At 44.1% G+C, this 25569-nt stretch overlaps 1 protein-coding gene across 2 annotated transcripts; it reads left to right on the forward strand.

The window, feature by feature from the left end:
- Positions 1 to 13099: 13099 nt before the first annotated feature.
- CIMIP5 (ciliary microtubule inner protein 5) lies at positions 13100 to 24546 on the forward strand. Of its 2 annotated transcripts, XM_083495783.1 has the most exons (5): positions 13100 to 13530; positions 17557 to 17721; positions 20635 to 20674; positions 21784 to 23958; positions 24478 to 24546. In XM_083495783.1, exons 1-4 carry the CDS (start codon positions 13469 to 13471, stop codon positions 21973 to 21975), a joined length of 459 nt encoding a protein of 152 aa, XP_083351909.1. In that variant the 5' UTR covers positions 13100 to 13468; the 3' UTR covers positions 21976 to 23958; positions 24478 to 24546. The 2 variants fall into 2 exon arrangements, with proteins under 2 accessions (XP_083351909.1, XP_083351908.1); XM_083495782.1 differs by lacking the exon at positions 13100 to 13530 and having other exon boundaries at positions 14339 to 17721.
- The last annotated feature ends 1023 nt before the right edge of the window (positions 24547 to 25569 follow it).

Below are 25569 nucleotides of genomic sequence, written 5' to 3' on the forward strand. Positions count from 1 at the left end.
CTTTTTTGCTCTATACTTGCAGAACGTAATTTAATTCATGAAAAACTTTCATGCCTCTGGAACGCAGAGATGTTTCCTTACAAAAAAAGGGGGGGGAGGGAAGTCTCAATTATCTTACCAAATATCCTTGAGCTTCTCTCTCAACGTATTAAAAAGAAAAAAGAAAAAAAGATTGTTATTTACAAATGTGGCCAGCAACAGGATTCTGCTTAGGCAGTGTTCAGCTTTTTAAATGAGGGGGAGGGGGGATATTGGCACTTCAAATCAGTCGTGATGAGCAGTTTAGGGAGCCTGTGAACACATTTATCAGGGTTAATTGAGATGGTAGCACCTTAAGAGAATCCTCATTTTCTCGTCAGTTTAAAAATATTTAAAATGGTCCCGTCCCCCCAGCTTTATTCGTTTAATTTCACAAAAATGGGGGTCTTGGCCTTAATTAACCAGCTGGAAATGTTGTTAAAATCGACTCTCTGGATATTTGCTAATCTCTCTTTAACAGAAATGCCTCAGTATTTTTTTTTTTGGCAACTGGGCATTCCTGGTTTAGGCCCCAGACAAACTCAAGCAGCCTCAGAGCTATCATCCTATACAACACAATAGTCCTGTTTGCATGCTATATAGTTCAGATTAACAGTACCACATGATAATTGAATGCTGGAGTACCATCACCATGGGTTTTCTGGAAATATGCATTAACACATCACTAACTCTCTCCACTGAGGTCCTTGAGGAACCCGTCCACAGCCCTGTCCAGCACCTGATGAGTTTTGCTTCATCTACCTAAATTGGCCCAAGAGCACCTTCACCATCAATGGCGGACATGCAATGCAAACAAGCCTAAGTTAAGACCCTATGCGCATGACAAACTGCTTGACTGGCACACTGGTATTAATAGTTTAAGTAGCCACAAAGGATCAGAAGAGATAGGGACCAGGAGATTTTCCCCTGGCTCACTACTGCATAGAACATCTCTTGACTTTGGACTGCTGAAGTTCGTGTTGCGTGATCCGACTTGTCCCCTGCCATCAAGAAACACCATTCGCACATAGCGAAGAATTGGAAGAAACAAGATTTACCAACTATTGAAGAATGGCAGATGAAGATGATGGACTATATGGAACTTGCCGAACTGACTGGGAGACTCCAAGACCAGAGAGAAGAGATGTGGAAGAAGACTGGAATAAGTTTAAAGAATATTTGAAAAAAATATGTTAATATTTAAATCTTAGAATAGCTTTTGAAGTGGATATAGGCTGTAGGGTTAGAAGTAGAAGATAGTGTATTTTAAAATAGTATTATTTGTAAGTGATAAAATGTGAAGATTTTTATGGTAAAAGTAAGTGTGATTAAAAAAATGGCTAGAAATTATGATATATGTAAACTGCTAAAGATGAGGTAAAATGAAAATCAGATAGGGGGGACTTGGGGAAGCTCTCCTAATAATGTTTAGAAAAAATAAGGATAAGACAATAATTTGTTTGTATTGTTTGCTTTTCTGTTTGTGTTGTTTAGTTGTGTTATAAAATGAATTTTAAAAATGGGGGGGGGGGAGAAACATGGTATCGGACTGGTGTTAGGGACTGGGAGGTCGCCGAGGAGTGGGTAGGCTGAGGGCACAGGGCCTGAGGCTGATCCAGGAGAAGGGCACAGTGATTTATGAGGTTTTGTGCCTCCCGCAAGGCAGAAGCCAGAAATGGAAGGAGGGGAAGGGTCAGAGCAGGAAGAGACAGGGAAGGGGCTGCAGGAAGTGGGGCAGGAGTCTCTTCCCTCCTAATTCCATTCTGAAAGCTGGTGAGATACATGTGTCATTATTTCACATTTAATTGTGCATGTTTACAGTAACACGCTAGTGAAATAGCAGGTCACAAGGCGTGATTTATCAACATTGCCCGTTATTTCTCATTGTGCCATTACAACACACAGTTATCTCTTGCATAGTCATTGCCTTATGCAGGGGGGGGGGGAGATAGTTTCCTTAGTAACAGAAAATGGATACTGAAGAGAAGACTCCTATTAAGAACAGGTAGGAGTCATAGTCAATTATTAATAACTGTTGTTGTTGTTTGACCAAATATTCCAGAAAAGAGGAAATAAGGTTGCAAGGTTGCAAACAACTTTAGGAACAACTTCAATGACATCCAGATTCAGCGGAGAGGTACCTCATCCACCATTGGATTTATCTGAAGCAGGATTTTTTAAAAATAAAATGTAATAAGCCTGCATATATTAATGGAGGTGTGTTTACGTAATAGCCACTAAAAGGCATGCATTGAAGGACTGCATCCCCTTTTATGCAGTGTAAGAAGTATGGTGGGGAAGGTTGCGGTACCTTACTAGAAATTTAAACAGCCCTATAATTTCAGAGTCTTCCCCAAGCAACAATGCAAATATGAAATCCCAAGGGAGACATTAAAATTAAAATTACTATCATGGGTGTCAAGGGGGGCAGGGAATGAACCATAATCCCTTGATTCCCAGCTTTTTTAAAAAAAGAAAAGAAAAGACAGTTTGTAGTGCTTGTAGAACCTGAGACAAAATGCACAGGCGTTCTGCTTCTCACTCTTTTGTGAGAAACTAGCTGGCTTCACCTTTTCAGTGTTTCACTTTGAACACACGTCCTGTAGACGCCCATGCTTCCGAGTTCCCTTTTAGTGTCTTTTCCAGAGAAAAGTACAAATGTGAAATCTACAAGCTTGCTGAAAATAGACTGCAAGCCCCTTCCATGCAGCTGGTCTCCATGCGATTAAAGAGATTAAGATCACTTAGGGGCAGGGACGTAGGGACGTGGATGGCACTGTGGGTTAAACCACTGAGCCTAGGGCCTGCCGATCAGAAGGTCAGTGGTCCGAATCCCCGCAACAGGGTGAGCTCCCATTGTTTGGTCCCTGCTCCTGCCAACCTAGCAGTTCGAAAGCACGTCAAGGTACAAGTAGATAAATAGGTACTGCTCCAGCGGGAAGGTAAACAGCATTTCCATGTGCTGCTCTGGTTTGCCAGAAGCGGCTTAGTCATGCTGGCCACGTGACCCGGAAGCTGTACGCCGGCTCCCTCGGCCAGTAAAGCGAGATGAGCGCTGCAACCCCAGAGTCGTCCGTGCTTGGACCTAATGGCCAGCGGCCTCTTTACCTTTAAGAGAAGGATAGAGAGCACATGGCCCACCTGCTAGTCCCTCCCGCAAGCTACCCATCTCACATATTAACATCACAACAGCACATGAAGAAAAACACTATATGTGGATATTATGGTTTCTCTTAGCTTTCAGGCGACTGCGAAAACTATTTTTTAGAACTACCGTATTTTCGCTCTATAGGATGCACCCAACCATAGGACGCACCTTGTTTTAGAGGGGGAGAACAAGGGAAAAAAAAATCTCCCCCTCTCTGCTCAGCACCCCTTCAGCGAAGCGGCAGAAGAAATGGAGCCCCTTCCATTTCCTCCTGCCGCTTCGCTGAAGGGGCTCTGCGTAGAGAGGAAAAGCTGTGCAGCACCTCTCCAGCGAAGCGAAGCCAGGAGAGCAAGAGGGACTGGTGCGTACCGACCCCTCTCGCTCTCCAGGCTTCAGTGAAGGCAACCTGAAGCCTTCGGAGCACAGTGGGAGTTCCCGCTGTGCTCCGGAGACTTCAGGTGGCTATCCCTGAAGCCTTCGGAGCACAAATTGGGTTGAAGTTGAACAGATGCAAAAAAAATAAAATAAAAAATGTGTTTATATTGTCCTGTGTGGAGTATTCATCTTGTAGCTGTTGTGAAATTCTCCCTGGATAGCTTTTTGCTTCAGATATATTTGAAAAACACTTTAATTATTATTTTTAATACTAACACCAATTTGCCACTCAAGTTCCTTTTCGGCCAGCCATTCTTTGCTCTTTTCTGTTTTAAAAATTGGGCAGGGACTGGGCTCCACTCTTTAACAGAACCCTTTTTAATGTTTCCATGCTTATCACAACATAATGTTAACTGAAGTGTAACAGCTTGGCTGTATGGAATTTTCTCCTTACACGGTGGATGGGAGGTAAGTCAGTCAACCAACAAAGTGTAGACACAACTTGGCTTCATTGGAATCAGTGGGATTTAATGAATGTAACTGCATGTGACACATCCACAGAGAATGACTAGCAATCAGAGGCCCTAAAAAAAACCCTTGGATAAATATCCTAATATAACTTTCCTGAATGTGAATCTCTTGGGGGTAAACAGCATTATTGTGTCCTGTCCTCAAAATGATTGTGAGCAGTACAGAAAGAATACACTTTCAGAAGTATCTAATGCCGTGTGTCAGAACAGCTGATATGGTTTTAATTGTGTGCAACTGAGGTCAATGACAAGACACCCATCACTATAATCGCAGCTGGTTAAATAAACCACCAGATTTGATTGTGATATTAAAGCTGAAGTCAGAACAACCTAGTCAGAACAACTGAATGAGAAGCTTCACATATAAATACATAAAACTATTTCAAAGTATTGTCCATTTTCAAGAAGCAAAAACTGTTACCTCGACGGTCAGGTTAACAAGCGTCAGAGCAGATTATCCGTTTAGTTTTTATGAGCTGTTAATAATACGACCCTACATTTACACAATATTAAAATTCCCCTCTTTTATGTCTGAATATCATTAAGGGTGTTAATTCATGCAGTCTACTGATTGCATTAATAATAAAACAAACACCCATAACGAAACAAAAAGAGCACAAACATGTCCAAATTATTTTTTAAACAGCAGCTTTAGAAACTTTCAGCATGTGCGTTACAGTATATTTACGGGGGGGGGGGGGAGAGTTTCCTTGAGTTCCAGTGGGTTGTCTGCGAGCACTCGATGCTGGGATTATTGTTGAAAATAATTACGGATGGACAGGCAAACACCCCTTTCTCTTACTGCATCAGCAAAGTCAAAAGCAAGATGTATGAGTCACACTCTGCACATCCATTGCCAGTGTTTCTGTGTAACATGGCAACCCATGCTCACAAATTTGCATTTTGTAATGTCAGAATGATGCGGAAAAGCTTGTGCGCTGGCCCTGGGCTCTCCCCGTGCACAGTGGGGGCGTAGCAATGCCCCCGTGTCAGAGGGGATTCCTGGCTGTGTCATGCCCCTGGCCGACCAATCCGGTCGCCCGGGGGGGCGTGGCCTGGCTTGCTACATTTAAGCAGCTGTGTGACCAGGGATCGCCCTCTTGGTTCCTGCCCCTCCTCTTTAAGGGTATTCTGTTAAAGGGAACCGGGGCTGTGGATCTCGTTCAAAGCCTAGGTAATGGAGTAAGGGCCATGCCATGCCCCATCAGGGACCCTGGGGGAGCTCTCAGTTGATGTATATCAGCAGGGCTCCCCCTACTGGTGGTTGACCCTTATTGGACTTCCCGCATGGCAGGCAAGAGTCAGATATAGTTGGTTCAATTCTAGTGCCTAAGTCAATACCACTCACATTCTGTAACCAATAAAGTTGTGGCCTTAATTCACCCATTAACCTAAAATACTGGTGTCCATGTGTTTTATTATTCAACAAATGAGGGAGCTCAGGGCCTTGATGCGCAAGTATATGTTCTGCTGCGGTACACTGACTGGATAATTCCTCCATATCATAATTCATCTTTGCGTTGGAATCACTGACGTTGAACCCAGAAGTAGCCTCAATCTGATATAAACCCCAAGACTCCTTGCCTACAAACAGCTGCCTCTTATGACTAACATTGTAATTAATTTATATGCATAGAACTCCCAGGTTTGCTTAGGCTGTCTTTTAAAAGCTTGGGAACCGTAATTGCCATTTTGATTTAACAATGTTATGTGATCAAAAAAGGGACCATCTAATCACATACAGGTCAGAATCTAATCTCCACTTGACACATGAGTGTTAAGATTAGAGTTGCAAACTTGTGATCCTAAGCACAGCCAAATAAAGCCATAATTACACTGTCTGAATCACTTCTGCATTCATTTGCATAAGATCTCCTCACACTCTGCTGGTGAAATAAGTTAACTGTGACCCAAAATCATCCCGATGAAAATAGGGGCAAAGTTTGATTGCAATTATCATTACCATTTGACATTATCATTTGTTGTTAATGATTCTTCTAGGTGTCTCATTTCCCCCCCTTTGCTAGTTTCAAATTCCTGTTCTTTTATAACGTCCTACATTATCTTGTCATGCTATATGAAGAGGCCTCACTAGCGTTGTGCGGGGCACAATGGGTGCCCACTTACCACAGGGGCGGCACTTACAGCAGTGCCTGATGTGTGTCTAAGCCACATGTCTCTCCTGGAAGTGATGCGATGGCTTGGGCACCTGCAGGCACCACACTGCCTGAAAAGGCAACGTGGAGCTCTTGTCCAGCCACCACCTCCCCCTAAGCTGGAGCATGGCTGAGGGGGAGGCAGGGGACAGATGCGAGCCCCACACTGCCTTTTCAGGTGGTACGGTGCCTGCAATTGAGGCGGAGGCATAGCGGACTGCATGCAGGCCTTGGCTCTGCGCAGCACGCCCTACCCCAGGGCACCCAAGCAGTTAGCTACGTCACTGAGAGACCTGCTTCCTTAGACTCAGCTCAGGCCAATAAACCTTCCACATCCTCTAGTTTATAAGGGGCACAGATTGGGAATACTGTACACATAGCTCAGATTTGGGGAGGGGGGCCTTTTGTTTTGCTGTGCGAGATAATACAGCTAACATGCACTGGCTTCTTGGTGTGAGGAGAGAGTGCTCCATAAACAGAGTTGTTGCCTGGCTGAAATGTCTCCTTCCGCTGGTGCATCAACTGTTTAGATTGCTGATTTTTAGTGGTGGAGTTCTGCTCTTCGTTCCTCTCTTGCAGAAGCGAGCATTTTTGAAAGCAAGCCGGAGAAACAAAAGAGTGTTTGCACAGAGATACTGATAGTATTCCACTTGGTTTGAACAATCACACACAAACATACCACATTGGAATCACAACTAGTTATGGTGCCATCAGAGAATGGTCTGATCTGGTGATCTTTTACTTTGGTATAAAACAATTCACAAAATGTTTAGACACAGGACTATGGTGTTAGTCTCAAAGAGCCACTACAAAACCAACTGGCTGCTGGCTGCTATTTTAATGAAGCTATGTAAACACAAGCCACCTATTCCAGAAAGTCTACCCACAGAGCCTACAAAATATCAGTATTACAATGTCAAGCTGTGCCATGCTGCCAACTTCACTGCCAAAGCGAGCAGCCCTAGTGAGGTTTTGATGTCTTGTCTAACGTGATAGGTTAATTAACAGCCTGTCTTGGATAAAAGACAAGAAGGAAACCTCAAGGCTTTGCTCAAAATGCACAAACTCCTAGCAACGAAACAAAAGCCAAAAGGATGGAAGCTCAAAACTGAAGGATCATACGGATTTGGGCCAATTTAGGCATCGTTCCAGACGGCCTCCAACATGCAGGCCTTGATCCAAGTAGGATTAGCCAATGATCAGTGAAGAGGGCAAGCAGGGAGGCTAAACCCAGAGAGTAAATTTTGTTTGTTTGTTTACCTTAAATGTTTTCCAGTATGATTGCTCATGAAGCTAAGCAGGTCTGGGTCATGTCAGTGCTTGGCGCATTGACTACCGGGGAACCATGTGCTCCCTGCCTTGAATTCCATGATAAAAGAAAGGAGGGATATTAATGTCAGAAAATAAATTTGCCTAAATAAAAATGTCAGATTACAATCTGGGACATGGCTGCACGTTCTGACATCCTAAGGAACCAGCCTCCCCAAATATACCAATCTCTTGTTCAAACTACACCCTATGTTAAGGGAAGGGTAAGAGTTAAACCACAGAGCCTAGGACTTGCCGATCAGAAGGTCGGTGGTTCGAATCCCTGCGATGGGGTGAGCTCCCGTTGCTCGGTCCCAGCTCCTGCCAACCTAGCAGTTTGAAAGCACGTCAAAGTGCAAGTAGATAAATAGGTACCGCTCCGTCGGGAAGGTAAACGGTGTTTCCGTGCGCTGCTCTGGTTTGCCAGAAGCGGCATAGTCATGCTGGCCACATGATCTGGAAGCTGTACGCCGGCTCCCTCAGCCAATAAAGCAAGATGAGTGCCGCAACCCCAGAGTTGGTCACAACTGGACCTAATGGTCAGGGGTCCCTTTACCTTTTATATTACTCATTGTAATATAATGTCCCTTTACTTTTACCTATGCCACCCATACCACCTGTCTTGTGGTTTTGCCCATTAAAACTTTTAAATATTTCAAAGGTGGTAACAACAACAACAGCAACAACAACAACAACAACAACTGCATGCATGAGGTCTAGAACTTTGTTGTTGTATTTAATGAATTGATGCTGAATACCCAATTCTCTACTTTTTTTCTGCTAAATCATGAAATATGCAGCGACTCAGTACACTGCAGTACAGGAGAAGCAATGATAACTGTGTGGTTTTTCCCACCCCACCCTTTTCCTTTTGTGCTGAACTTTCGCTTGCCAGAAATTAAATCTGCCTACAATTCAGTAACTAACAGGAATGTAATTAACAAAATAAATGAAATGTGAAACATCTCTCCTTGTATGGCAATGCCTAGAAATAGATGGAACAACTCAACTGGTATATAGAAAACCGGATTTGATTGTTAATTTTAATCATGCCAGCATGCCTGGAACAATCTTACTGACTGTTTAATTTGTGTGAGTATGCCGGATCCTTCGTCTCATTAATTTATAGTTGCTATAAATTGCACACCACTTACATGCCATAATGGAATTGCTGTGAGAGTAGATGCTTTGTAAACATTTGAACTCCCGAGCCATCAAGTTGGGGGCATGAAATCAATAATTAGCTGTCTTTTAACCTGATATTGATATGGCTGGGAAATGTAATTTACTTCCTCGACTTTGCCCGAGAGGGCAGAGGCTGGGATAACTCAAGGACTCCTGACAAAATGAGTCACTTCAAGCAAGATGTCATGATAACATCTGAGACTGCAGCTAGAATGCCAGAGGCAGTGATTCAGCTACCGGTCAGCCACCATGTCAGTGGTGGAAACACAAATTTAAAGGGCGTACAGGCTTACTGGAGTACACCTAAGATGTATCTGAAAATGGTGTTTGGACGCATGAGTATCATACAGCTACATTTGCCAGGGAACCATGACTGGCTGGTCTGGGTAAGCACTCAGCAGGAAACAGGGATGTCACAGAAATCAGAAGGAAACAGAAGAAGGAATTGTTGATATTTCCTTGTAAGTCCCATGTTCAGAATGGAATTCAATCCAGTGAATGCAATCGGTATTTGCTGCTGCTGCTATTGTTTTCAGTCTACAAACAATACGTAAATGATTCTATGCCCTTCACCCCTTTGCTTTGCATTGAAATGAACACAATGTGACGTAATTAATTATGTAAATTCTGCCAATGGCACAACTGACCAACAGCCTAAGGGGCAGTTCAAGACAAGAATTTGCACAAAAATTGGATAAATACAAGAGATATGTACAAAAATATACCAATGGTTTTTCATCTATGGCAGCATTTGAATAACCTTGGATAAAGAAATATAGGAGAAATAAGATCAACGGTACAAATTGTTGTAAGAATGTATTAGAGAATATATAAAGAACAGATTAATGGTAGGTACATTCACTATTAGAATAAAAGCATACAACGGGAATTGACAGGAAGTCCAAAGTTTTTCTGATATTTTTTGTTAATAATCTTTGTTAAAAATCGCATAAAAAGCAGCATAAACACAGCTGAAGCTTAAGGTTTATAACTATGTAAGAAAAGACAAGTATATTTTTTGTGTGTGTAAGTGTGCGTGTATATGACTGAAATCACAATTTACTTTACGAGATGTACTATATATATGTAATGTATTGTAAGACTATTAATAAAGCTTGTTAGATTGCAAAAAATAAATAAATGTAAATTTTCCCCATGGCAGATAGTGAGACAAATAAGTTTTTCGTCAGAAACAGAAAAAAATCCAAAGAACCCTACTCCTTACTCACCTCTCCACCTTTCATGAATAAAAGCGACAGCACACTGAAATCAAGGGCAAAAACTCCTGTTGATTTCAACAGTGTGCCCCCTTGTGCCCCCCCTCCAAATCTGCTCTGGGTTTACCCCCATCCCTCTGGAGCAGATCTGAGGAGAGCATGGGCATGCCTGGGGAGAGGAGAGGAAGGGGAAGTCCTGTTGTGCAAAATGTAAATCCTTGAGCTAATGCAACAGTGCAATGGTGAATTCCTCCACATGAGTCTGTACAAAATTAGATGTACAGATGCAAACTGATGTGGGAAGTGAACACTTACTCCTTTTGAGAAGCTACTGAACTTAGATGAAAAACACATTGCGAGGCGCCACCATGCTGTGAGAGCTTCAGTCAAGCTACCATGGAGTAACTTCTGTTATGGGGTGCATAGCATAGTTCCTAAGAGTCCATGCTCAGGGTGCTTCCAAGAAGCTGGTTTAAGCTGATATAGCACATTTGACATGCACGACAGACACATGTGATACCCCCCATGCTTTTACTCCCAAATCCAAACAAGTCCAGTTTGCTATTCCAATCCCTTGAAAGATGGGGGATTAGTGAGATGGTACAATCCAAACAGGGACGCGGGTGGCGCTGTGGGTTAAACCACAGAGCCTAGGACTTGCTGATCTGAAGGTCGGTGATTCAAATCCCCGCAACGGGGTGAGCTCCCATTGCTCGATCCCTGCTCCTGCCAACCTAGCAGTTCGAAAGCACGTCAAAGTGCAAGTAGATAAATAGGTACCGCTCCGGCGGGAAGGTAAATGCCGTTTCTGTGTGCTGCTCTGTTTCGCCAGAAGCAGCTTAGTCATGCTGGCCACATGACCCGGAAGCTGTACGCCTGCTCCCTCAGCCAATAAAGCGATGTCTGTTTAGTCTGATTCACTGATATTCCTCCCTTAAAAAACTATAGACTCCTCTCACTGCTCCTCTTGTTTCTAACAATAAGATCCTTGGAATAAGAATTCCTGTTTGTTCAGTTTTTAAATTTTTTTTTGCAGGGGAGCTGAGGCCCCGATCCAACTCTTCTTATGCTTTGTTACATATGTCTAGCAGTCTGAGATGAAAACTGAACCTCTCCATTGACATCTGAGGATCTCAGGTTGGCTGGGGAATAGATGTGTCTCTTGGAAGTACATGCAAAGCACCTGTGCATATTGCTAAACAGAGGACACCAACAGCTAAAAATAATTATAAAATTGCTTGATATTTCTTCGTTTACTGGGCAAACATAACAGCGCAGAAGGAAAAAAGGGGGGTGTTTTAGTAAAGGCGATGAGTTTAATTTGAACATAGATTCAAACCTTCATTGCTTTAGGGTGCCCTCTACTGACAACTACATTAACTTTAAAGGGTTGATTGAAAAAACCAACAACTTTCAAATAGCTGTTGAAGTGAGGTTCACCCTCTAAAGGAACATTTTTTAAAAAAGCTCTTTTATGATTATGCTCAGCATTTTTTCCCCTCCCTTTGAAACACTGCTAATTTCCTAACTATCCTGTCAATAGTAATAGTGAGCAGCTGGATCCTGAGCACTATAGATTACGAGGAAGGCCTTTCATAGGAAGAGCTGAGCTGCCAGCTTCTTTTGGCAAAGCAGCAGCAGAACTTCACCTGTCCAGCAGCTTAGTTTGCTGCCTTTGAAGAGCTTAGTAGTGGCGATGGATATGTGCCACCCCACTGAGAGTTATGGTACCCATGAGATCACTGCCAGACAGATAATCCAGGCCAGAGCTTCCTTTCACTCTGTGGCAGTCCAAATAGCTATTTCGGATCAGATCCAAAGCGGAAGACCTTATGATGGATAGCCCTGTCTCGTTTCCCAAGGCTGCGAAGGTCACCGATCTGTTTGCTTCAACCTGCCTACTCTCAGAAAAGTATGTTTCCTTGTGACACGTCCATCACAGCAGACCTAAATCACAGGCTGTGTGCACATTACCAGCTTAAAAGGCAGCTGGGTTATTCTTCTTCTCGATTCAGCTCAAACCAAGCCTTAGGAGGAATAGTTGAAGGAGCTGGAAAAGAGGAGATACAGTGGTGCCCCACAAGACGAATGCCTTGCAAGACGAAAAGCTCGCTAGACGAAAGGGTTTTTCGGTTTTGCGTTGCTTCGCTAGACGAATTTCCCTATGGGCTTGCTTCGCAAGACGAAAACTTCTTGCGCTTTTTTTTTAAAGCCGCTTGAAGAGGCGCAGTTGCGACGGACCGTGCTTCGCAAGACGAAAAACATCGCAAGACGAAAAGACTCGCGGAACGAATTATTTTCGTCTTGCGAGGCACCACTGTATAATGTGATGTCACATGGAAGAGGAAACAAGCTTGATTTCTCCAGCTCTGGAGGGTAGGACTCGAACAGATGGCTTCAAGTTACAGGAAAGGAGATTCTATCTAAACATTGGGGGGGGGGGACCTTTCTGACAGTAAGAGCTATTCAACAGTGGAAAGGACTCCCCTGGGAGGTTTTTAAGCAGACATTGGATGGACATCTGTCAGAGATGTTTTAGCTGAAATTCCTGCTGGACTTGGGGGTCTGGACTTGGGGACCCCCGTGGCCGTTTCCAACTCTACAATTCTGTGATCTATGATTCTATGAACACTGATTTGTGGGTAAAACAGATCAACATGCAGCATTCCATCAGAAACAACAGGATAGGTACAGTTTGTGGCTAAAGACATGTACACAACGCTTTCCAAACCAGAAGTGAAAGCCCAATGGATGCAGAGCAAACAGGAGCATGGATGATCAGCGTCTGGAGGCAAAGTGTGTTTCGGTGCATCACAGGGGAAAGAGAGTTCACCATGCCAACAAAGAACAAGTTCCCTTCTGGAGGGACAGGGCACTTCAGCAGATAAAGGAAAAACAGAGATATGTCTATGAAGAGGAGTCAGTTACTTGTTTTTTGTACACCTGGAGGGCCACCACAGGCTCCCCCATTCCCATGTTAAAGTCCGCTCCCTCTGTGTGTGGCAGGGAAGACAACTGAGGTTTTGGCCCTGAGAGTGGGGTCCTCACCCTCCCTTTCACGAAGATTTTTCCAGTTTTAATTCGCAAGCACGCAAGTTGTTACCTGCCCTATGAAGGAAAATATACAAGCACCAATAAATGTTTGACACGCAATCGCGAACTTGAAGGATGTTGCCCTGCAGATGGCAAAGCCCTGCTGTGAAAAGAGAGGCGGCTTGTTGAGAAAGAGGCATAGCCCTAATTACAACCCATCTGTTGCCAAAGCAATCAGAAAAGCCACTTGCAAACCTTCTGCAAGTTCTTCAGCCAATGGGAATTTATTTGAACTGTAAATTGAAGCCAAAGTTGCCATGGTGCGCTCTTTTGCCAACAGGACAGTTGGCTTACGCTAGCAATGTCCATGTGTATACTGTCACTCACAAAGTTGAAATCAGGCAAGCAAAGTAACTTGGCCTGAGTTACCTGCATTGAAGGGGGCTGAACTAGATTACCCTCAGGGTCCTTTCCAACTCTGCGATTCTGCGATTCACTATGGCTCTTCAAAGTCCTTTTTCTAAGAAAACGGGTTTGGAACGTCAGTTTCAACCAAGGAGGTATGTAGAACTGTGGATTTTGCAGAAATGTTGTTGGTGACGCTGCTAAAAAACGCACACACTGTGAGGTGATGTTCAAAGAGGTAAGATGGAGCCTAGATCTTCCATCGTTAACCTTCCAGTTCTGGAATGCATGTGGATGGTTCTCACAGTGAAGCTGTCAAAACCATCACCTCTTGAGGGGGTGTTTCTCTATTCCTCAAATGTAGTTCATAGAATTTATTTCTGCCATCTCATGGAGAATAACCATGCCCACATGGATATTCCTGGTGGCTACTGGCAGGGCTTTGGAGAGTCTCCAGTGTTGTCCCATGCTGTATGTGCACTTTAGGTTCCAGCTCGCTGTTTCCACGCAGAATAGTGCCCCAAGTAAGGCTAACCTATGGATCCGCTTGGAATAAAAACTTATGACAGCGCAGCAACACGAAGAAGATTCAGGCTACAGCAAGCTAACAAAATTTTCTCTCGAAGAGGATTAAGTGAGCAGGTTTCACTTCCGATATTCCTGGTCTATTTGGAAGTGGAGATATGAATGGCATATTAGGGCTGTCTTCCGAGTTGCACTAAATGTGTTTTCCACATGAAGGCCACAAACATTGCCAGATCCCCCAGCTCCCACCAGTTCCCGTCAGATGATTTAGTTAGAGGTCAGGGATGAAGGGAGAGAAGCCCAGCAAGGCTTGGGAGAGCCACGAGTTAGCTACTACTTGCTATAGAGCTATTCCTTCCAAATTCAATGAGGCTACCACTGTAGAGGAAGTGCTCAGTGTTGTATTAATAGTAACAGAACAGGTAAAACAACTGGTAGAACTGTCCCCAAAGAAGGCAGGACAAATTTCTGTTGTGCAAAGTTTTGCTGACTGGTTGCCAAAGTAAAAGTGTGAGAATAATTTCCCCATTTAGACAGGTTTGACTTATAATTTGTGTTTTGAAGAGAAGAAAGCTTTTTCTTTTTTTGTTTTGTTTTAAAAATGGATTTATATATGCTTGCAAATGTTTTGTTCAGTTTTAATTTGCCATGGATAACAAAGAGAAACCAAATCAGTGTGGTGGTGTCGGCAGCTTTTTCCCATTGTATACTTTGCCCTAAAGGTGGGTAAAACCTCAGCGCCTAGGACTTGCCGATCGCATGGGCGGCGGTTCGAATCCCCACGTTGGGGTGAGCTCCCGTTGTTCGGTCCCTGCTCCTGCCCACCTAGCAGTTCGAAAGCACCCCTAAGTGCAAGTAGATAAATAGGTACCGCTTTCTAGCGGGAAGGTAAACGGCGTTCCGTGTGCTGCTCTGGTGCCGGTTCGCCGGAGCAGCTTCGTCACGCTGGCCACATGACCCGGAAGTGTCTGCGGACAGCGCTGGCTCCCGGCCTATAGAGTGAGATGAGCACACAACCCTAGAGTCTGTCAAGACTGGCCCGTACGGGCAGGGGTACCTTTACCTTTTATACTTTGCCCTATAACACCCTCTTGTGGTTTATATTTGTTTTGTCAGATACATCCCCTCCTGCCTCAGTAAAATAACAGGAAACCATGCGAATTTCCATTCTGCTTTTGGTATTGGTCCTCACTGACCTTCTGAGGAACCGAGGTGCACTGTAAACGCAACATGCTATGTGCATTCATGCTTCCACTCATAAATTAGTTCCGTTCCGTTTAGTGGTTAACCAAAAAGGTTTTAAGCACTCATTCATAAATCACTGAAAACAAATATCGAAGCCATGATGTTCTTTCCTATAGGACCCATCCGTCACCAGCCCTTTGCTGAACCACCTTTGCTGCACCAGAACTCATGCCAGTGTGGTGTAGTGGTTAAGAGCAGTAGACTCGTAATCTGGGGAACCGGGTTCGCATCTCTGCTCCTCCACATGCAGCTGCTGGGTGACCTTGGGCTAGTCACACTTCTCTGAAGTCTCTCAGCCTCACTCATCTCACAGAGTGTTTGTTGTGGGGGAGGAAGGGAAAGGAGAATGTTAGCTGCTTTGAGACTCCTTCGGGTAGTGATAAAGCGGGATATCAAATCCAAACTCTTCTTCTTCTTCTTCTTATATGAAATCCCTGGTAGCTTTAAACAACAGCCATATAAGGACACTTCAGATTTAAAAGCAACATACAGAAAGAAGCAAGGAGTTGAATTGGTGCTCCTATCCGGTCCCTTGCACCCTTGGCAATGAGATGTTGGCTGCTCAAAGCAGCACAGGAGTGGCTTGGGGGGTGGGGGCAAGCTCTCCTAGCCACTCTGAGCCAGAGTGGAGAGGCGCCATTTTTGTGCCCCCTCCTGGGCCTGCACCCTTGGTGGGGGTCAACCTAGCTAATCCCTAGGTACACCCCTGTAGAAGTGTTGGGGGAGTCATATTTTCAGATGCATTGTCCCTATGCGTTCAGCACCATCTGACCATGCAGAAATCTGGCCAGGTGAAACATCTCCTGGCATGAAGGCAGTGATGGGAAAGGTCTGACCTGCTTAACTGCTGTGCATAGGAGCTGGGCCAATAAAAATGGGCTGGAGGTTTACGTTGGGTTTATTCAATTTATACATTGCTTCCCACTAAAAATCTCCCACAGCAAATTACACCCAAAGTAAAACACACAATAAAAACCTGTGTAAGCATTATTAAAAAAATAGACTTTGCAGCACAATATCATATTGCTGTCCAAATGTCCCTGCGGGGGCGGGAATAACTTTGGCAGACACCAAAATGATGGCAAGGTTAGGAATGTGCAGGACTCCCTAAGAAGAGCACAAACACAAGTAAAACTCACTCTTGTTCAAGAAGATCTGATCTTGGTCAAAAAGTAAACACCTTTGCTCTACATTAGCTTTGCTTTTTGCCTCCAAGAGAAGAGAGAGGGAAGCATCAAAGGCAAGGGGGATTTGCTATGTTTCGTTTCTTAGTTTGATCTTTCTACCTAGTACATCTTTTATACTAGAGGTGGGGAACCTGTGACCTAGATGTCATTGGTCTCCAGTTCCTAACTGCTCCAGTCAGGAAGGCCAGTGCTCAGGGGTAATGGGAAGTTGGGAGTCCAACACACCTGCAGGGTCACAAGTTCCCCATCCTTGTTTTAGACAAAGCATTTAGCAGTTGCTCATCACCTTGTCCAAAAAGCAGCAACTATACAAATCTCACCTGCCCAAAGCAGAAGATAGTTTGTGCACATGTGTGACCCCAGGACTGATATTTTTGTTCCCAGCCAGGTCTTAAAATACATACCTTTGCAAAACAAACAGATAACAGAAGCAGAGGATTGAATACCACTACAGCTAAAAGGGAAATTCCTAACCCACAAATGTCTAGCCAAGCCCTCTAGCAGACAAAAGGTACATGCCCTTTTGTCTGTGTTGAATATTCATGACAAAGCCAGTCTGGTTTCCAATGGAGACAGTAAACACACTGGGAAAACCCAAGGCTCTTGGGGTGTTTGGTTTCCGCTGCACCACCAGAACAAAAGCTACTGTAGTACTAAGCTACAACAACAGGCTCTCCTTACACAATCAGTGGGCATTCTGGGGATTCCTGAAGCAATGAGGGTGTTAGAAAGGGCACATCAGTGTGGCTTGAGTTCCAGGAACAAAAGCTTGCTACGGACAGCTGATAACTCAGAGCTTCCAATAGCAGCATCTTTAGCTTAGAAAAATATTATCGTATGGAATCTTGCCTCCATGCAGTGCACAGATCCAGCTTCGCAACACAACACTATTAGGGCATCCAGTGCACAAACCCAAACAGGAAACCTGCAGAACCTCTTCAGACATGTTGCGTGCTGGACACCAGGGTTTCAATTTGTTTCGCTTACCAAATGCCTAAGGGAAAATGCTGGCTAAGGAAAACTGCGAATGTTTAGGGACTTGCTAGCACTTGCCCAAGCTTCTTGTGGGTTGGTGACCCAGTATTGCTTGGCAGAGAAAAGCTCATATAGGATGGGGAGCAGAGCAAATGGACTCAGGAGGACAACATCGGCGGGCTTCCGGTCACCGGCTACCAGCCCTGCAGATGTGAATTTAGCCTCATCCTCGTCTCCTTCACTCAGCAGCAGCCAATCGGCAAGGACTCTACTGGCTACCACACAGAGCTCGGTGAAACAATCAAGCAAAAGCCGTGGTGGAGAGGAGCAAGAAGCCCTGAAAGCAGACCAGGTCCGGCAGGACACAGTCTGGAGAGAGTTTGTGGAGGCCGAAAGAAGGGCGACGAAATATTGGTGAGTAACCCAATATCATTCTTCCCCTGACAGAACTGCACTCCCAACTCATGTTTGACCACGGGTGGGCATCCTGGACTGCCACAACAGATGGGGAGTTCGTCCAGGCTTCGGCTCATCCCACGGCTTTCCCCTGGGGAAAACGCACCATTTGCCACTCAATCAGAACGAAACATCAATTGGTTTTTCTGCAGATTAATGTTTGTTCTGATTCAGCGGTAAACAGTGGGTTTTCCCCAGGGGAAAGTAGTAGGGACAAGGAAAAACACATTCAGAAAGCATGGGATAATTGGGAAATGTCTAGGACTCATGCTTTCTAGGCACAGGACAGGCAGAAGTGCGATGGGTCATGAGGCTGCAGTCCAGCCCCCCTTTGTGCAAGGCGGGGGGGGGGGGTGGATTGGGCAGAGGTACCTCTTTGCCCAGTCCAGCCTGTCCGCTGGCCAGCGTGTCTGCAGATGTAGTGGTGGTGCAGCTGTTTTGTCACAGCCTCCCACTGCCCACCTGGACTGTCCTATATTACTCATTGGGACGCGGGTGGCACTGTGGGTTAAACCACAAAGCCTAGGACTTGCCGATCAGAAGGTCGGCAGTTCGAATCCCTGTGACGGGGTGAGCTCCCTACTGCCAACCTAGCAGTTCGAAAGTATGTCAAAGTGCAAGTAGATAAATAGGTACCACTCCGGCGGGAAGGTAAACGGCGTTTCCGTGCGCTGCTCTGGTTCGCCAGAAGCAGCTTAGTCATGCTGGCCACATGACCCGGAAGCTGTACGCCGGCTCCCTCAGCTAATAAAGCAAGATGAGCGCCGCAACCCCAGAGTCATCCACGACTAGACCTAATGGTCAGGGGTCCCTTTACCTTACCTTTTATATTACTCATTGTGGGTGCCACTGTTATAATCTCCGTCTAGGTGCATTTGCCTATTGTCTTGTTTCTTAGGGCTGTTGCTTTGCACAAAACATCTTTGCAACGTATCTCTGTAAGAAAGAAAAAAAGCAAAGATATGGTTGCATGCACTTTGCCTCATGTGAAGAATATTTTCGTCTTTGGGGGAAATGCAGCACAGGAAAGGCCCTTTCCTTTATATCGTGAGCACTCTGGTAGATGAGGCAAGGAGCTTCTTTTTTCCAACGGTATGTGTGCACCAGGGCCAGCAGGATTCCAGGGCTTCTCACGCAATGGTAAATTCAATACTTATTCCATTTCATGGCAAATGAAAGCTCTCTGGGGAAAAAGAAACTTTCTTGTTTTGTAGGCTTTTAAGAACTGGGGCTACCGATTGCTCCAGCCACTCAAGCATTACGCCAATCCTGTGCTGCCTTTAAAAAGAAATGCAGTAACAGCATCAGTAATAATAGCATGATAATAGTTTAATAGAACATAGGCATCTAGGCCAGTGGTTCTCCCACCCACCCCTCTTCAAACTCTGCTCTAATTGAAAGGTTTATCCCTGAAAGACAGTGTGACCACAATTACACACATGCTCCTGCAATATGAAGAAGGACATTGGGTGTATTCTAAGGCAGGAGAGGGTGGAAAGAAGATTGGGACCCATTAGGAGATGGATGGATGGTTTTGCAGTAGCTCACCAAGCATTTCTGACTTCCTTGCTTCTTTTTTTTTAATCAAGTGCAGCAGCAAAAGGGCTGCCCCCACAAACAAACTGGAGTGTATGGCTACCCGATTTGCATCAGTTCAGATGTAAATGTGTACTTGTATAGCAGGTCTTTCCAATGTATGGTCCATGAGGTGCAACAGGCAACCGGCTCTGCCCCACGAACCACCATTTTGCACCTGGTTCTGGTTAGTAGACCTTGGGGTAGTAGATAATAATAATAATAATAATAATAATAATAATAATAATAATAGCATATCACATAGGCTTGCCCTCTAACCATGTCTATCGTAGAGTTAAGGTGAGCAGGTGCAAAAGATGGCAGGGTTCCTGCACCTTTAATATATGTGTAGAAGAGGGAATTCCAGCAGGTGCAGCTTGCATGAGACCTGCTGAAATTCCATCTTCTACGCAACCATTAAAGCAGCAGGAGTTCTGTCCTCTTTTGCATCTGCCCACCCTAGGTGTGTGCAGGTTTAGAACACATAGGGGCTGAGATGAGCAGTTTTCAATTCAAGAAGCCATTGGTTGGCCTCCTCTCAGCAGCCAGAAACATCATAGCCAGACACTGGAGAGACCTGTCAGGAGGAAGCATGGACCAATGGTACCAAATAGTATGGGAAACAGCCTTATTAGAAAAAACTAACCTATAAGCTGAAACTGACATGGAGACAAATGGAAGAAGACGCCTTCACCCCGGTATGGCTCCCCTTTATCACATACACAGCCCAACAAGACAACAACAAGAATGCAGAAGGCACACGAATCAATATGGCTAACCTGATTCAAGAACACCCACCCACCCCACTCACACATGAAAACAAAGTTCACCACAGCCAATCACAAACAAACAACCACACCCTAGGCCAACCCCAACCTCTCTCGCCACCAAAGGAACACAAGCGAATAGCAAAGAGAACCTGCACAAGCGACGCTGACACAAAACCCCACACAGACATTAAGTAAAATAGAAACATCGCCACCGGACCCCACCCCCACTCACCATGCCCCCCTCCACCTCTTCCCCCCTTTTCTTCCTAATGTAACACTAATGTCTCAACAAATGAAACTGATCTGTAGAAAATGTAACTTGGAAAAAGAGACATTGCACATACTTTTGTAAACAAAGAAATCTTTACTAAAAATATGTTTAAAAAAGAAGCAGCCATTGATTGGAGCCAGCCCTATAACTATATCTTTATTCTAGTCCTTTTAATGCCATCTTTAATTTCGGAACATCTGGCATTGCTATGCTTGGCTAACAAAACTAAAGCACTCTCTCTTTATTATTCCAAAGGTACCAGAACTGGAGTTTCTTAAAGGACTACGATCCATTGGTAAGTCAAAGGCGAACACCCCTGTTACAAAAGGGATGAGGAACTTCAGAGTGGTATAATTAAGGTATTCTTGCCTCAATTATGCTTGTTCGTTTCTGTCTTCTCCCCCCGCCACACACACACACACACACACACACACACACAACAATGGACCCTAGCAGGGGTCCACAAACTTTGGAAGTTTTTGGTAGCCAGGCAAACCTTTGCACACCAATGCTCTTTCCCACAAAAGGTTGGGGAGTGATATGTTCTCATGCTAAGCTTGGGAGATGCTCTGCCTAAGTGCTGGCAGAGGGCAGTATTAATGCCTCCTTCCCAGGAACATGCATGGATTGCATGCTGAGCACAAGGTCTCAGAGATTTTCTTGCCCTTATCCATGCTTGGGTCATGGCTGGAGGAATCACCCAGATGTTTTGTTAGCTTATAGTTCCCAGTCTCCCATCCAAGGGAGATAGGAGGCTGCTTTATAAAATGACAGACCTACTTAACTTCAGCAGAAAAAAAACTGCCTACAAGTCTCTATCAAGCAATTCTCCTTTCTCTTAAAAAGAGTTTGTTTTACTCTTGTTTGTCTAGGTTTCTTAATTCATACTCATTTTAAATATTATTCAAATTCTATGCAAGGTGCCTTGCTGTCAGAAGAACATCAAAATCTCACTGCTTTCGGAGATGAGGCTGATGAGATTTCTCCACCCTTCTTCCAAGCACAAAAAAGATATGACTGCCAAGGGAGAATTGTGGTCACGCTTAAGAGGGTGCTACCAATTCTCTCCTTTTCAGCATGGTGACACCAGGTGACTGACAGGTGAGGGGCCCCACTCACATCTGTTCATGTGGCCTGCAGGATGGTGGGGGCAGAAGGAAGAGAATTCTAGATCTGGACCACTAGCTGAATCCAGTTGCCCACCCCTGCCTTACAGAGATTTCTGGGAACTGTAGTACTACAGGATATAGACAGTTAACAGTTACACAATTTTAGTTCATACAGGATTATGTTGAAAACCGGTCTGTAAATACTTGGAAATAAAGGAAGTAAATGCAGTATTTACAGAAGCATTTTCTGTTTGTTTGAGGCAAGCTCACATAACTTGACGTTTCTTTTACCCAGGGCAGGATAAAAGAACCTGAGCAGCTTCCTGAATACATGTCAGTTTTCTCAGACAAAATTCCCAACACCAGTGGACATGTTATTGGCAGCAGAATGAACACAGATCTCGGCAAAACACTAGTAAAAATGGATTACTTCCTCAACTATGGAAGAAGAAAAAATAAACTTGGACAGGAACTCCAGGCTTCCTAGAATCAGAAAAAAGAATTCTACTCCCCTCTTTTAAAAGAGAAACTACTGCTCTGACTACAACCACCCACAACCAAAAACAATAACATGCTTTCTCTCTCTATATATATGCCATATTTCCAAAGGCTAGTTGAAATTCTATCCAAATAAGGCATTTAGTGATTTCAAAGTGGACACCTGAGAACATACGGACCACATTTAATATTTTTAGTTTCAACGTTTTAAGAAGTTTATGGAGCTGAATCACATTCCAAAAGCTTATTCTGTGCTGAGTTATGTTAGAGAACCGAGAGGTCTATCTTTACCAAATCTGTCATAATTTGGCAGCTTATATTTGCTCTACGAAAAACTAAGAGCCGTCTACATTATCTGCCCACAGGCAGCTGCCATCATTATATTATATTCATTGCATCAAAGAGAACCAAAATAACTTTCACAGTGATATAGTGACCTGTGAAAGGGCATGCAATTTAACAGCTATGCAAGTGAGAAATGATTTCACTCAAGGTTACAGTTTGTTCCAAATTTGACCTTGCATTCTGCATAAGCTGTTGTGGGGAACAGAAAGCAAGTTGTGACCTCCTAGCAGACAGTGCTGGCCAGAAGGCTGGCTGGCAGCTTCTGAGCAGATTGTTAACAAAGCAATTTGCAACGATTTTGTACAAGATCTTCAGAGCAAGGAGAACCAAAGCTGTCCTTTCCTGATGTTTGTTGGACCGCAAATCCCATCAGCCCCAGGCAGCAAGAATAATGGGAGCTGGAGTCAAACATCATTTGGAGAGGACCCTGATCTAGAGTCCTAGGACATTATTTAAAGGTCCATGAGGCCACCGCTTTGCTGAAGGTAAGCAGATCAGCCCAATGCCTGGATGGGAGACTGACTGGGAAATAAGAGTCATGGAAGATTGGTTGTACAATGAAGGGTGAGTTTCTCTCAAATGAAGACTGCATCGATTGCTTCTACGTATCTGCAGCCTTCAGCACCAATTGACTACAACTTCTCTTTACCCTATAGTTATAGCTCCTTTATGAACTATCACCAGTTCGCCATCTTTCTTACGCAAAGTGGTCCAGAACATTACATAGCAAAGATCTGGTGGTGCCAAACAGGGGGTCCCTCTCACTGAGAAGAAGTTTCAGGACAGGTCTGTGGATGGCCATACCCAATCAAAGACTAGGATAGTCCCTGTTGTGTCCAGTGCTGGAAGTGGGTGTTTAAGACTGAGCTGAAGGCCTGATGCGCAATGGCAGAAGAAACTGACCTGTTGTCCAGATAAGGACAGAAAGTGAAGATCCTGGAATCGATAATGTCAAATTAAGGAGCTCAAGAACTCTGCACTAAGCAACTTAAAGGAAGCTGTGTTGGTCTATGAAGTGGGTGGGGGAATAATACACCATCTTGAAAATGAATCTAAAAGCTGGCCTTATAGCTATAAAACCCAACTTAACTTCTTGTACTTTCTCCTCATCCCTGCCCTGCACTTTGTGTAATGTCTTGACAGATGAAGAGTTCAGGAGAACTTGAAAGCTTGCCACTATGTTATAGCAATTTGGTTGGCCCCAATAAAGGTAACGCCCAACTGTGGGTTTTGAATTCCATTCTCATTCATCCACTTCTGTTCACACACATGAAAAAGAAGTCTGGGATTCCCCCCTCCCCAAGTATATAATTGCTGGTAAACTACAGAAATTATTGCCTAGGAAACTACTGGAAAGCAGAGGAAAACAGAGAGTCCTAAGGGATCGTTCGGCAGAGGCTTTACGTCCTCCCAGTCCTAGCTGACTGAACTGATTGGACCCACTAGGGAAGAATTGCCACTGGCTTCCTGTTGCCCTTTTGTGGGAACCAACTGTCCCTTATTTAAAATGCTTTTTAAAAGCACTCATTTACAGCTGGTCATGTACACTACAGCTGATAGAATTCAGCATGTGACGGACCATACTTGTCAAAAGAGTAATAGTAGAGTGACTTATTCAAGCTGGATGGTACCATATTGCAGCTAGATAAATCACTGAACTGTTAGGTTGGGGGAACCAGTCTCCTTCTACATCCACCTTTGTAGGTTAGGCTCAAAAGTACACAGTACAGTGGTACCTCGGGTTAAGTACTTAATTCGTTCCGGAGGTCCGTTCTTAACCTGAAACTGTTCTTAACCTGAAGCACCACTTTAGGTAATGGGGCCTCCTGCTGCCGCCGGAGCACGATTTCTGTTCTCATCCTGAAGCAAAGTTCTTAACCTGAAGCACTATTTCTGGGTTAGCGGAGTTTGTAACCTGAAGCGTATGTAACCTGAGGTACTGGGTTAGCACTGAAGGAAAGTCACCATTGTTATTTACAAGGGCGTTTCCCAGTGTGTTTCCCATGAAACAGTAAACCTGAATGAAAACCCAGAGCAGATGAACTAAGGTATTTACTCTAGAATAAGCAGGTTGGTGTTTTGTTTTGTTTTGTTAACCAGTGTATTGATGTCTCAATGAAGACATCAAATGGCTTCCTGTGATGAGGAACATCTACATTTGCAATGTGTTGGGAATCCTGGAAACCAGCCTTGAAATAAATTTTTCCAGCATCAACTGGCTCTGCCTTCTCTTTATCACTTTGCTGTGGGGTGCCAACCACTTTCCAGTTGCCCCCGTGTTGATCACATCATTGGCCTGGGAAGCCAAGTACTGCCTGCCTGACTAAGGGTAGCTCTCCAAGATCTTGGGGGAAATGCCTTCCGCAGCCCTGATAACCCCTATTACCTGGGGTCCTTGTAAGGGATATGACAGCAGTTGAACCCGTGATTGCAGCTCTGTGCCTCTTATAATGGCTTCATCCTTTTATGCCAGCCGGGTTCTCAGAAATCTCTGGAAATAGTTTTCTATTGGACTCGGAGGCTTGGTGAGACTCTGTGAAGAAGAAGAAGAACACACTTTGGAGGATACGTAATGGTGATGTTTTCTTCCTGACTAATTGAATACAGAATAAATAACACTTTGTTCACAATCCTAAAACCACTTAAGATAATCACACAGAATTCAGTGATGTTGCTACTGAATGTGCAGAGACTACAACACAAAATACTTAGCGACCTGCAGGTGGCACTCAAGGCTGACTTATTAAAAAATGTAGAGATTTTCTATGTTAAATCATTTTTATTAATTTTCCAATAAAAAACATCCAGTTAACATATCAAATCATAATCCAATTAAAATAAAAAACTAAAATAAAAAAGACCAAATTATCATCCAAATTATAATTATTAATTTTTTGGGACTTCCCATAGTCTAGACCTTGAAGCATATGTCCAAATCTTGATCCTGCCTCTCCTTTCCACGCAACACATAGGTAGCAATATAGAGAATGTTCAGGATTTTATTTCTGATTTCATCTTATAGTCCGGAGGAAATCAATTGTGCTGATAGGTCTTTGAACCTAATCACCTTTGATAACAACACTACTTACGATTTCTGTTCAGTGAACAGGTGCCAAGAAGCATCAAACAAAATTATTCAGAACATTCTTCTAAGTACCTTTTGGTTCTTCTCCCCGCCCCCAAAATAGTTTAAAGAGCAATCCTATATGTGACTTCTCAGAAATAAGTCCCATTGAAT

Source organism: Podarcis liolepis, assembly GCF_965112155.1.
Source record: "Podarcis liolepis genome assembly, chromosome: 3".
NCBI classification, from domain to species: domain Eukaryota; kingdom Metazoa; phylum Chordata; class Lepidosauria; order Squamata; family Lacertidae; genus Podarcis; species Podarcis liolepis.